We start from the raw sequence: 13,128 nt of genomic DNA on the forward strand, positions 1-13,128 counted from the left end.
TAAACGGACAATGGACATTTGCCCAGTCCAAGTAGTGAGTGATTGCAGTTGCAAATCACATTACATATGCAATACAAACATAAAAACAGAGGCAACAAACATTAATTACAGACAGCATGGTGGGCAGTTGGAGTAAAGATGCAGTAGATTATTGGTACCTAAGTTAACATTGTGACTGTGTTATGTCGAATTAACATTTTCATGGCTGATAATACTGATTAAACAAATGTGTTTTGAGTTTATGCTTAAATTCATACAACGTGGTTGTTGTCCTGAGAGCCAACGGAAGAGAGTTCCATAGCTTAGGGGCTATAACAGAGAAAGACCTGCCACCCATAGACGACAGACGAAATCTCCGCTCGCATAGGAGTTCACAGCCAGAAGATCGGAGAGTTCGAGGGGGAATATAAGGAGAAAGTAAGTCAGAGAGATAGGCTGGAGCAAGACCATTGAGTGACTTGAAGGTAAGCAAAAGAATTTTATAAGTGATTCGGGATGACACGGGTAGCCAGTGCAGTTTAAACAGAATTGGAGTGATATGGGCAGTTTTTTTAGTGTAAGTTAGTAGTCTTGCGGCAGAGTTTTGAATATATTGCAAACGTGAGATAGAGTGTGCTGGTAGTCCAGAAAAAAGAACATTACAGTAATCGAGGCGAGATGTGATGAACGCGTGTACTAGTGCTTCAGCGTCTTTTGGGCTGACATAGGGACGGAGTTTGGCAATACGGCGCAGATGAAAAAAGGACGCTTTACAAAGTTGACTAATGTAAGCGTCGAACGTCAGTGCAGGGTCAAGAATAATACCCAAGTTTTTTACAGTGGCAGATGGAATTATTGATGTAGCTTCGAGGTCAAGTCTGGGAATATTACTTAAATTTTTTGTTAGAGATGTAGGGCCAGTGATTAATATTTCTGTTTTAGTCAGATTCAGACTGAGAAAATTGGAATTGAGCCAGGCCTTTAGTTCATTGATACATGATGATAGTGATGTGGTCTGGTGAATAGAATCCGGTCGGCAAGCAGTATATATTTGGATATCGTCGGCGTAGCAGTGATATTGAAAACCGTGGCGGCGAATAATTTGTCCGAGAGGCAAAACGTAAATAATAAATAGTAACGGGCCGAGAACTGATCCCTGTGGAACACCTTGTTTGAGAGTGACAGTGGGAGATTTGTAATTGTGCATAGTGATGTAGTATTTCCTATCTGTCAGATAGGAGGAAAACCAGGATAACGCGGCTCCTGAGATACCAATCTCTGAGAGGCGCATGAGTAAGACTTTATGGCAGACTGTATCGAAAGCTGAGCTGAGGTCGAGTAGTAAAAGTAAGGAAAGGTTTCCCGAGTCACCAAAGAGTAAGAGGTCATTGATAACCCTTGCTAATGCAGTTTCAGTACTGTGGTTTTGGCGAAAACCAGACTGAAATAAATCAAAACTGTTGTTGAGGGATAGATATGACTGCAATTGAGTGGCGACAACCTTTTCCATGATTTTTGAGACATACGGTAGATTGGAGATTGGGCGATAGTTAGCGTAGTCAGTTGGGTCCAGATTTGTTTTTTTAAGAATAGGAGTAACTGCGGCCGTCTTTAGTGAGACTGGAACAGAGGCAAAGAGAAGAGACATGTTTACAAGATGTGAGATAGGTGCAGAAATGACAGAGGTACAGTGTTTCAGAAGGGTTGTAGGTGCAGGATCCAACCGGCAAGAAGAAGAATTGGATTTCTGTATAATTTCACTAATCAAGATGGGGTTGGTCAGCATAAAGTTATTGAGTGTTTGTATCTGAGCTTGCTCACAACTAGAAGTGGTCGGTTCATCACTAAAAGTCCCACGTAAAGCATCCAGCTTTCCCTGAAAGTGTTGCAGAAAAGAACAGCACAAGTTGTCAGATTCTTGTAGACAGGCGTTGTGCGCGGGTGCCTGAACAAGCTTATTTACAATGCTAAATAGTGTTTTAGGCCTGTTGTTTGCGTTATTGATGATTTTAGCGATATAGGAAGAGTGAGCTGTATTTAAGGCGGTTTTGTAAAGCTTAATATGGTCCGAAAATGCTTGAAAGTGTACAGTTAGATTGGTTTTCCGATAAAGACGTTCCAGCTGTCGGCCTCTTGCTTTCATAGCACGTAGCTCAGCATTAAACCACGGCGAAGAGTGGGACAAAGGAACAGACCTAGTCCTAATTGGAGCATGCTCATCCAAATCAAATATTTTGGATGGACAGGTGAAATCAAAAACATCAGAAATAGCAGAAGTAGTAATAGATGCAGCAAACACACTAGCATTAATAGCATTGATCTTACGATAAGAGATGTTAATATTGTCAGTACATTTAGTTGGACAAGTTAATGTAAAATCAAGGGTAATAAGCTTGTGATCAGAGATAGGAGTAACCAGACCATTGATGGAGATGTCATTCAAGCCAGATGTACAAACTAAGTCAAGCGTGTGGCCGTGAGTATGAGTTGGGAAGTTAACATTCTGATAGAGTTCAAAACAGTCCAGAACAGTCATTAGTTGAGTCCTATTTGAACAGGGGGTATCAACATGAATGTTAAAGTCACCAAGCAAGATGACCTTGGATGATGAATCACAGGCTAGCGTTAGTAGTTCACTTAGTTCAGAGAAAAAATCGTTTTGTTGTTTGGGTGGTCTATAAATCAGGATGATTATTAGGGGACTGTTCGAGCAAATTTTCAAAACCATATATTCAAAAGTCGTAGTAGTGTGGAAGTCCAGTTGAGCAAGTGTTATGGAGTTGCGAAAGATGACCGCAAGGCCACCCCCTTTAGCAGATAAACGCGGCTTAGACAGGTGCTGGTATCCGTATGGTGTTAGCAGATTAAGATGCATGAAGTCATTTGGTGTTTGCCAGGTCTCAGTAAGGAATATCATATCCAGGTTTTTGTCAGTAATAAGTTCATTTAGGTAGGGGCCTTTGTCCGAGATAGAGCGACAGTTCAGCAGAGCAAGGTGGTTTTGCAGCATATCTGAGTTATCAGCTAAATTGACATTAAAATCTGACTTTTTTACGCAGACAAGCGATCGCGGTGGACGACAGTCGCTTAGTTGGCGTTTCGGTTTGACCAGAGTTCTGTTATTTGACCAGATGCACGGGATCACATTTGGTGTTGATTGCTGATAGTTAATGATCCTTCGGACTGAACGGTGCACGTAGCGCGGACGCCGGGTGATCCCGAGCGAGCGGCAGTGCTCGTACGTTTCAGAGTCGAGGCGTGGGTGCCGATTAAGCGCCCTGAGTTCGCGTGACAGGTATCCAAAATCCATGTTGGAAGGTAACCCAGTAAAAATAAGGGAGACCAGAGACAGCACGAGTGCTACAGCCTTTGGTGTGTTTGTAATCGCCATGAGAAAATCAGCTATCAGCAAAGTCACATTAGCCAGGACCACAACCATCACAACATCTATAAAAGCTTACGGAGAGGAAAGCTACCCAACCTGACAGCAAGCTAATCGAACTACTGGTAAGCAGAGAGTTAACTCACCTCACAGTCAGTCCAACTACAGATGGAGGAGAGAAGGGTGAGAGGGCTCGTAGCAGGCTGACAGCAGAGAGTTCCCAGCGGTAACAACAACAAAAGTACGCTCAGCCAAGTAGATAGAAAAAATAAAATAAAAATAAGTCCAGTTTGTAGAAGGTTGCAGAGAGGGAAACACCAACTGTCCAAGAAGCGGGCACAGCAAACGAAACAATAGACGACGAAGCTAGGTGTTCAGCACAGTTAGGTGGTTCTGGGTCATTGCTAGGTGGTTGCTATGAGTTAAAAAAGTGAAAGGGACGTAAAGGCCTAGTCCTCTGCATTTAACCCATCCAAGTAAGTGCACATACATTAGGAGCAGTGAGTAGTGAACACACACACTGGAAACCATGGACACACACACCCGAAGTAGTAGGCAGCCATTCACTGCGGCGCCCAGTGAGCGATTGGGAGTTAGGTGCCTCACTCAAGGGCACCTCAGTCGTGGGTAGTGAGGGTGGAAGAGAGCGCTGTTCATCCAAATTTATGGGAGGAGAGTATTTAAATGAACCACGCGAGGTGATTTACTAAGGTTTACAGTCATCAATTTACAGGCATTTGCACCTTTATTTACCGCCCAAAAAAAGCATGTTTTAAACCAGACGCTAATTTGCGCTGCTCTTGGTAGATTGTGTTGGTCATTATGGAAATGATCCGGCTGCGTCAGTGTTCTTTAATTTGCGCGTCAAGATCATGCACAGAACTTTCCTGTCCCATCGGCACTTTTTTGGAATTGCGCTCTTATGCTAATTTGTGCTGTTTTGTAAATATGGCCCCAAAGCTGCAGATTAACCTTCAGTATGAGCAATAGTAATATTGGGAACCCTATAGTAGAGGGAGTAACTTTGGCCTTTCCAGATACCAAAAACAAAAAGGCAGAATTTAGCATGATGCAGTACAGAATTAGCTTTGTACACCCACATCTCTGCCAATAATCAATCTTCATCACTCTGATATGAACCAGTTCTGTATTGTACCATATGGTGAGCAGAAGTAACAAGCCCTGCATCAGAAACCTGTGAACATTCAGTTAATTTGGGAATTTACTGTGTGACCACTGCAGCATAGTAGCATATGTCCTGTGTTTTACAGATGTATTTTTGTACAGAAACTGGATATTAATGTCTCAATTTCTATTAAGCAGTTTATTTTTTGTTTTTTTATTTTTTATTTCTTTATTCAGTGATAATATAATTTAATATTCAATGCTCTTTAACGTGTCTCATAAATTAGCCTACACTACTGGTAAAACGTGGAATAATTAAGATATTTTATCTTCTGCTCACCAAGGCTGCATTATATTTTTATCATAAATGCAGTAAAATATTGTGCAAAAGTATTACAATTAAAAATAACTGTTTTCTTATTTGAATATATTTTAAAATTTAATTTATTCCTGAATTTTCAGCATCATTACTCCAGTCTTCAGTGTCACATGATCCTTCAGAAATGATTCTAATACGCTGATTTTTTTGCTGCTCGATCTATGCTGCTCAGCTATTATCAATTATTGTTGGTGCGTATTGTAATGATCCGTTGAAATTCAGTGTTTATGAATGCCACAACTCGAGTCTTAAAAGGCGTATGAATCATAGGAATGACCCTCAAGCACAAACGTGTTGCATTGGTTCATGAGTCCCGTTACTGTCTTTCCTGTGGTAATCGTGCTGAAACTTTTGTTGCACTCCAGAGACTCTACAGGCTTTATATGTGAAATGACTTTAAGGCATGTTTTCGGATGGATATAAATCTCACATTTGATGGATATATGAGCCCACTGTCACCCACTGCACATATCAGAGTTTTGTTGACCTCAGCAAGAATTTTCCTGAGAATGGCAAAAATGCATCATGACCGACTCGCCTTGTTCTTGCACTGATGGAATGATATCAGGCATAAAGCATCCTTATGTATTAATAATCTCACCTTAACATTGTTTTAAAGATGAATAGTTTGTCACATTACATTTGAAGTTATGTTCTAACTTAACTTACTACTATGGGACTCCTCCAGTGCTAGATTTGGACATTTTCCCTGCATGGCATGTTTTATAGTTATGTTAACCTATACATATATTAATACTTAAGAATGAAATCCCAAGAATTTATGAATGAGACATCATTGCATTTATTATGTGCATGCTGAATGATCATGCAACACTGCACATACTGTATTTTTCTCATGGCAGGGCCAACATGCAGCATGGTATCATGTGAAATAGCTACTTATGTTGTTTTTGGGTGGATCTTTAATTTAAGCTGAGGTCTTTATTAAAAGTACCATGACTACCCAACACTACCCACCACTGCTGTTACCACCCAGACGGAGCGATAACTGCGCTGTGCTGCTGCTAGATAGAAACTCAAGGGCACCGTCTTTCAAAAGAAGTGTTTTCTCCATACAATCATTTCCTCGCTTGCTGAGTATCAAGGTCTGAAATAATTCATCTGTTATTTCATAAGTCAGCACCGAGAATAATCACCAAGTAGTTTGAAGTACACTACCGATCAAAACATTGGACAAAAAAAAGCAAAAAGCTTACTTTAATTTTATCATCCAGCTTTATGAGATGCATCCTGGGATGCTTCTTTGAACCATATTGAAAGATTTTCAGTGTATGTTGGACAATTTTTGGCTGCTTTTCCTTCACGATCTGATCCAACATCCATTTAAAAAATAAAAATCTAAAAAATTGTTTGGTTTTTTTGCTTTTTTTTTACTTTTTAAAGAAATGAATATAACACTATTGTCTACAAAAGTGTTTTCAAGCATTTAAGCATAAACATTCAGAGCAAAGGATTTTTGTCATAATAATAAGCTTTTTTTGCCCGAGCTTTTAAAAAAGAAAAATCTAAAATTATTTAATTTTATGTTTGTATTTATTTATTTATATTTCAAGAAATTAATACAAAACGACAAAACATTGTCTACAAAACTATTTTCAAGAATTTAAGCATAAACATTTAGATCTAAAATATTTAAAATATTTTTTTATTGCTCAATCTTTTGACTAGTAGTGACTATAAAAATCTAAATACTTATTTGCTTTCGATAAATAGATGGGGTAATAATGATTTATAAACAAGTGCAAATAAGATAAAAGGTTGATGGTACATGTGGTTTAACCCAAACCCTAACTTTAGTTAGTTTATTTCATGATTGCTCCGTTTATCTCATTTACCATCATAAACAACGTAAATGGCTTTACACACCGTCACACTGTTGCCATTCAGATAAAGCACAGAGTGTGTAGCCTGCATGGTCCTGATTTAAGATCAGATGTATTGACCTCATCTGCGGCCCTCGAGATCCCCTCATCTTCTCCCCACAGGAAATTAAATCTTGCTACATAAGCGTACGTGTCTTGAAGGAAAGGCCACACTCATTATCTGTAGTGCAGCAATAGGCATGTTTTGTCCTTAATGAGAAAACATGCCATAAGAAATCAATTACTAATTGATTATTGGACCTTGAGATACTTTTTGAATTGCTGTTTTGTAAATCTTTATCTTACTGACAAGTAATTTTATTTCTAAACATATTTAAAGAGGGCCTATTATGCTTTTTTACATTTTCAACTTTCTTTAGTGTGTAATATTGCTGTTTGAGCATGTAAAAGGTCTGTAAAGTTATAAAGCACTCTCTTTGTCATTACAAAGAGAGTTATGGTCTATATCATTAAAGGGTTAGTTCATTCTTTCATACTCGCCCTCTTGTCCTTCCAAACCCGTAAGACGTCCGTTCTCTTCGGAAAACACAAATGCAAATCTTATTGATGAAATCTGAGAGCTTTCTGTCCCTCCATTGACAGCTACACAACTACTACTTTGACACTTCAAAAAGTTCATAAAGCGATCGTAAAACTAATCCATATGAATTAAGCGGTTTAGTCCAAATTTGACTGAAGAGACATGATGAGGCCTGATGGAGGGAATGGAGACATTATGTCCCTCCTGCCACAACCTTGAACTCTCCGATGTATGGCCGGGACACCGTCTCAGCTCCTCAGCACAAACACAAAGAGTAGATGCATGCCGCCATCTTACAGTATATACCCGTATGTGCGGAGGAGTGGCTAGGCGTGCAAATTTAACTTGCCAATTTCATTGGCCGTGTTTCTAAAACTCAGAGGTGATTGGGGCTCCCAAGTGAGACCCCTAATATCAGTCGGCATAACGTCGACGTGAAAAATGGTCTGCGCCCGACACATGGTCTAAAAGGGTCGTCACTATTCTCTTAGTGAGTAATGGGTGTGTTTTGGGCGTAACATGTAATAAACCAATCAGAGTCTCATCTCCCATTCCCTTTAAATACCATGGCGGAATTTGCAAGCGGAAAAACTGAACGCTTCTGTAGAAAGGAAACGGATCTGCTTGTGCGCGAACCAAAGTGTACTTGCGTTGTTTATCTGCCTATAGGCGCACATTACTAACGTGCTCTTTAAATAACAAAAAAAAATATTGGGAAAAAATTAGTGGTGGGCCGTTATCGGCGTTAACGTTCTGCGTTAACGTGAGACTCTTATCGGGCGATAAAAAAAATATCGCCGTTAATCTATTCTCAAAGTTGGGTTGGGAGCTGGGTCTGTACTACGCCAGCTATGATGACTTTCACCTTGATATTTTAGCGCGGATGTATACCTAGCCGAATTCCGTTCGGTACGCATTTTCAAACCGAACGGTTCGCTGGACCATTTTTCCTGCCGAACAAAATTTCGTTATTTCAAATGTAGGCGCGTGGCGTGTGGCAAGCGTACTCATAATGTAAGAGACGCTGGCGCGACCACAACATTGCCCAACATCAAATGGCAAACGTAATGCAAGCGGAACGAAACTGCGCTAAGAGATCCAGTAAAGAAAGCATTTGAATTCGCTACTTAAGTAATAACATTGCTGCGAGATCTAGTGAGAAACATTCACATTTCTCCTTTATTAACGGATCAAACAGCGCGTAGAAACCAGGAAGAAACATTGGGCCATGAATGAACTATCCAGTGTCCACAGATCAGCAACATTCACCATGGATTTACTGTAGTAACACTAACTGCAACCATGGAAGTTTGGCAGGAATAGTAGGCTATAATGCTTTCAAGTAACATTACGTTGGTTTTATTTTGACATTATGAATAAAATTGCTGCCCTCAAATGTTAATCTGAACTAAAAATAGACCTTTGTTTATAACTACTACCAGTGATGCGCGGGTCAATGTATAAACAAACCGCACCCGACCGACGTTTTCAACTAACCCGCCCGCAACTCGGACCGCAAAAAACGAAAAAGAAAATATTGTACCCGACCCGCTTCCTGACCCGCATTTTTTTTTAAAGTATAGCTATAATGCTCATCGTAGCTCTTAATATAACTTAATATTCTAATTTTGTCAAGAATTATAAAAAATCGTCAATATAAGCTCATAATTTGTACTAAAATAGTCTAAATATTTAGTTTTAAAAACAATTTTAAAAAGCTGGCTATGTCTATTTTGATGTTTCTGCGCAAGTTCAGCAGACAGTGAGGTTCGGGTTTGTTCCGATCAGAGCTCGTGAGCGGAGAGCGCATTTCTGAATATTCCGCTCCGCTCATGGTCGCTCGCCCAACCCAGATGGCCTGCTGTTTCGAAAATATGTGGAATAAGGGCTGCCTCCGACTATTTTTTTTTTCTTGTCGACTAGTTGTTCATTTAAGCCATTCGTGGACAAATCGCCCCTTTATATTAAATTAATTACTTGAAGGCTAGCCTACAGGAATAAGCGTAATGACCGCACGCTTAAAGCTTGCCACAAAGAACCGGTTGAAGTAATGATTATGAATGTGTCTAAATTAGCAAGGAGACATTTAATTGTTTAGTAATAAACTGGTGTTTTCTGTGTCGCTGCAAAGATGAAGTTGACAATGCGGAGATTGCGGACTCGCCATGAACGCCAGAGAGAAATGTATACATTTCATATGGATTAGCCTACATAATCAGAGTATAGCCTATTTATTTTGGTTTGAATATTTTCGTTTAAAAGTAGACATTTCAAGCTTTCTGTAATATATAGCCTATATTTATCAAATCTGTGAGGCACAAGTTGAGTTTCGGCGCCCTCCAGTTCACATGCAGTGATCGCGTACCGGCGCCTTATTTTGTCTGCTATATATTTGCTTCTTATTTAATAAATACGGGCAATTGATTGATAAAACATTGATCAAAATTAAGATACAATTTATACAAAACGAAAATCTTTTAAAAAGAGTTTTCTATAAAACAAAACTTAATGAAGTCGTCAAAATCATGTTTTACCAAAAACAGCGCCGTTGCTAGGAGGGCGCCAGCGCCTCTGCCTCTCAGCGCCTCTGCCTCACGAGTGGATGATAGCCCTGAAGACGCCTAGCAATGATATACCTTTAGTGGTAGTATACCTTTAGTTAAGTTATCGCAGCGCGCTAAGAGACAATGTTATCGGAAAATGCAGCAGGTATATTCATAATGGAGATTCCAAAGCTCTCTTCTTTGGTCAGAACCATGGAGAGCGATCGCGGATTTACTTTTACAATGCAACACAATATTTAAAGAGCATCAAGCTATTAAAATCTATATTATGTATACGCACAGATAATATAACAGTAGGCTATATTAGTCAATATTTTTTTATTAGGTTAAGCAGTGATTGGATAACGTTTTTTTATTTTATTTTTATTTAACGTTTTTAATTTAAGGCCCACCCACAATTGGTCTGGCTTATCCAAAACTGGAATCCTGGCGCCGTGCCTGGTTGGTCGTGCCAGTTTTGTGGTTATCAAATGTGCAAATAGCATCGCAAGAAGTAGCCTACACATGACAAAGCCAGCACTTTGGTCATCATCTTTCATTATTTCGGCAAATGTCTCCCACACTTTGCTCTTTCTATTTGTGTATAATTTTGCGGAGCTTCCACTCCCCAGTCTTCACCTTTTCTCTTGCCGCCTCCATCTCTACCTGCAGACTGAGCTCGTGCGTCATCTTCGCGCCAGTTATTCAGCCAATAAAGTGTAAATTAAATTTAAAACGTATTCATAGAAAATTGTGTCTAGAACTATATCAATTACAAAGGTTTAATTGGCATCTTTATTTCAAACGACCCGACCGACCGCGACCCGAATATCATTAAAAATATTTTTGGATGACTCGTAACCGCGGGTAACCGCGGGTGACCGCAGGCACCCGCTCATTTCGGATCAACCCGCGCATCACTGACTACTACAATATTAGGCTACATTTAATTTTTTCCAAGGAGCTGTTTTGTTTTATATGCTCATAAAAAGAGTCTATTATAGCTCCATCATTGCTCAAAGTAAAAAATAAAAAAAATCATACTTTTATGTTAGTTTTAATTTTTAAAAAAATCTCTGGCATTTCTTCACAAGTTCTTTTAAATGTCACTTTGTATTTAATAAACACGTGCCCTTTAGTCATTATTTCACACATATTCTGAATCCCTTCGGCAGAATTCAAATGAGCCATTTTAATCTAGATTAATCTAGATTAATTCCAAGATTACAGTGAGATTAATCTAGATTAAAAAAATTAATCTATGCCCACCACTAGAAAAAATATTTATAAAAAAGTCTATTTCAGTTGCCTCAAAATAGCAACGCGCCAACAATGCGCCAGAACACACCTCGTTTTCAGACCAGCACGCTCATGGGCGCACAAATGGATGCAAATGCATTTGCTACTTAAACAACGTGGCGCAGGACGTGAAAATGATAACTGCGTCGGGCTGATAGGTCCCTATATCTTTCATTGTATATACATTTTAAGATATATTTTAGTGTGCCAACAGTTACTGCTGTTTTTGAAGAGTGTGCATTTGCGTAAACTGCGCAATAAAGCAAAATGACTCGGAACAAAAACAGTGAAGTAGTCATTAGGTGCCATGATCGTTACAGCAGCATCTTGGAGAAGTTATTACTCTACCACCTACGTGTGACGTTATTAACGACAGTCCTATATTGCTGAATCAATGTGGTACAAATGACAGAGGAGCGACCATGTTACTACAATTTCGAGAAACAGTTGTGACTAGTTGATTAATTTCTCCAACGATGCATCATATTAGGGTAGTTAATCAGCAAGTTACATTACATGGCAGGAATCTAATGTCTCCACAAAGACAGTAAAACCTCAATCCCCTACTGTACATTGTGAGAACCAGCAAAGTGTACCCACAAGGATACCAGCTTAATAAGCCAAGTCTTTATGAAAATCAAAGATGTAGAAAGATTTATGTGATGGTTGGGTCGAGGTTTAGAGAATAGAAAATATCATTCGCTCAGCAGCATAAAAAAAAAGAACAAGTCATCAAGTTATTCTAACAGACTGACAAAGCTAAAAACTGATCCTGGATCTGCACGAAACTCAAACTGCACATCCATGCCTCCTTTGCTTCATGAACTCATGTCAGCATGCCGCCGCCCGATGCTCCGTTCGACCATGGTTACTGTGTTGACACTCACGCTGTATCTCCTAGGTAACGCTTGCCTTCCGAACGGCAGCAGGCGTGGTGTTACGGCACGGCTCAAGAAGCTGTTCCTATGCTCTTCTACCAAAGCCCCATCCATCAGTACACAAAGCAAGTCCTCTTTCAACACAAGTCTCCAGTATCTTTCCTCAAACAGCTCTGTTTATATCAGCGTATTGTCCATACTCTTTTGAAAAAGAAGTGCACTTGATTTATTAAATGTAAACTTATAGTGTACTTCATATCCTAAAAGTATATTTTTAAAAACTGTACTTGCAGATAATATATATATGTGTATGTATATATAAATTTGTATATATAATATATATATAAATTTGTAATATTGTCACATTTTACTTGAAAGTATTTTAAATCATTAAATATTTTGTTGTTTAATATGTAAATATTTTTGTGATATTCAGTATCACATTTAATATATTTGAAATGTACTAAATTACAATTTTCAACAGAAATGGCATTAAAGAATAATTTCAGTTTATCATAAATGCTTATTAGTACATTCAGCAGTACACTTTCACCATAATTCAAATATAATAGAATTATGAAATTGCATGTAAAGATATCCTGCTAAATTAATGTAATGTTGAATCTAATGAAAATGTATTATAATTTAAACGTATATTAAATGCTTAATTATACTAATTAAGTAATATTATATTCTTTTATAACTATTATTCTTTTAAAGTGTACTTGTTTTTCACAAGGGTAATGTCAGTCCTTTCATTTCTTTTTATTTAACTTTTCTTAACTATTTCATGTTTGACCTCTCTGTATCTCTCACTCTTTTCATTATTTTTATGTAATCCAATGACATTCTGCTGAGTATTGTACCGCTGAATACCCTCTGTAGCGAATTCTAAATATCAATTGTATTGAATTCTTGAAGTAGACTAGCAAATGATGAAATGTCATATTAACTGCTAATTGTTAAATGCTCTATTTTGTGTTTTTAACGAACACATTTAGATGCCAAAGAATGCTGTTATTGAAATACATATCCATCATTTTATGAAAACGGGGCTGATAGCATGAAGTGGTAATGATGCTATTAGTCTGTCACATTTGATTGCTATACACCCGGAGG

At 38.5% G+C, this 13,128-nt stretch overlaps 1 protein-coding gene across 6 annotated transcripts in view; it reads left to right on the forward strand.

Annotated features, from left to right (window-relative positions):
• The window catches only part of kcnip4a (potassium voltage-gated channel interacting protein 4a), a 220,079-nt gene that overhangs the window by 182,251 nt on the left and 24,700 nt on the right, over positions 1-13,128 (forward strand). Inside the window, exon 2 of one of the 6 annotated variants that reach the window (XM_079865280.1) lies at positions 12,033-12,138. The exons of the other annotated variants lie outside the window; for them this stretch is intronic. Coding sequence (XP_079721406.1) covers positions 12,033-12,138 — 106 coding nt within the window. The remainder of the gene's footprint in view (positions 1-12,032; positions 12,139-13,128) is intronic. 6 annotated transcript variants of the gene reach the window in all.

The sequence above is a fragment of the Squalius cephalus genome, assembly GCF_949319135.1.
Source record: "Squalius cephalus genome assembly, chromosome: 3".
Classification (NCBI taxonomy): Eukaryota; Metazoa; Chordata; class Actinopteri; order Cypriniformes; family Leuciscidae; genus Squalius; species Squalius cephalus.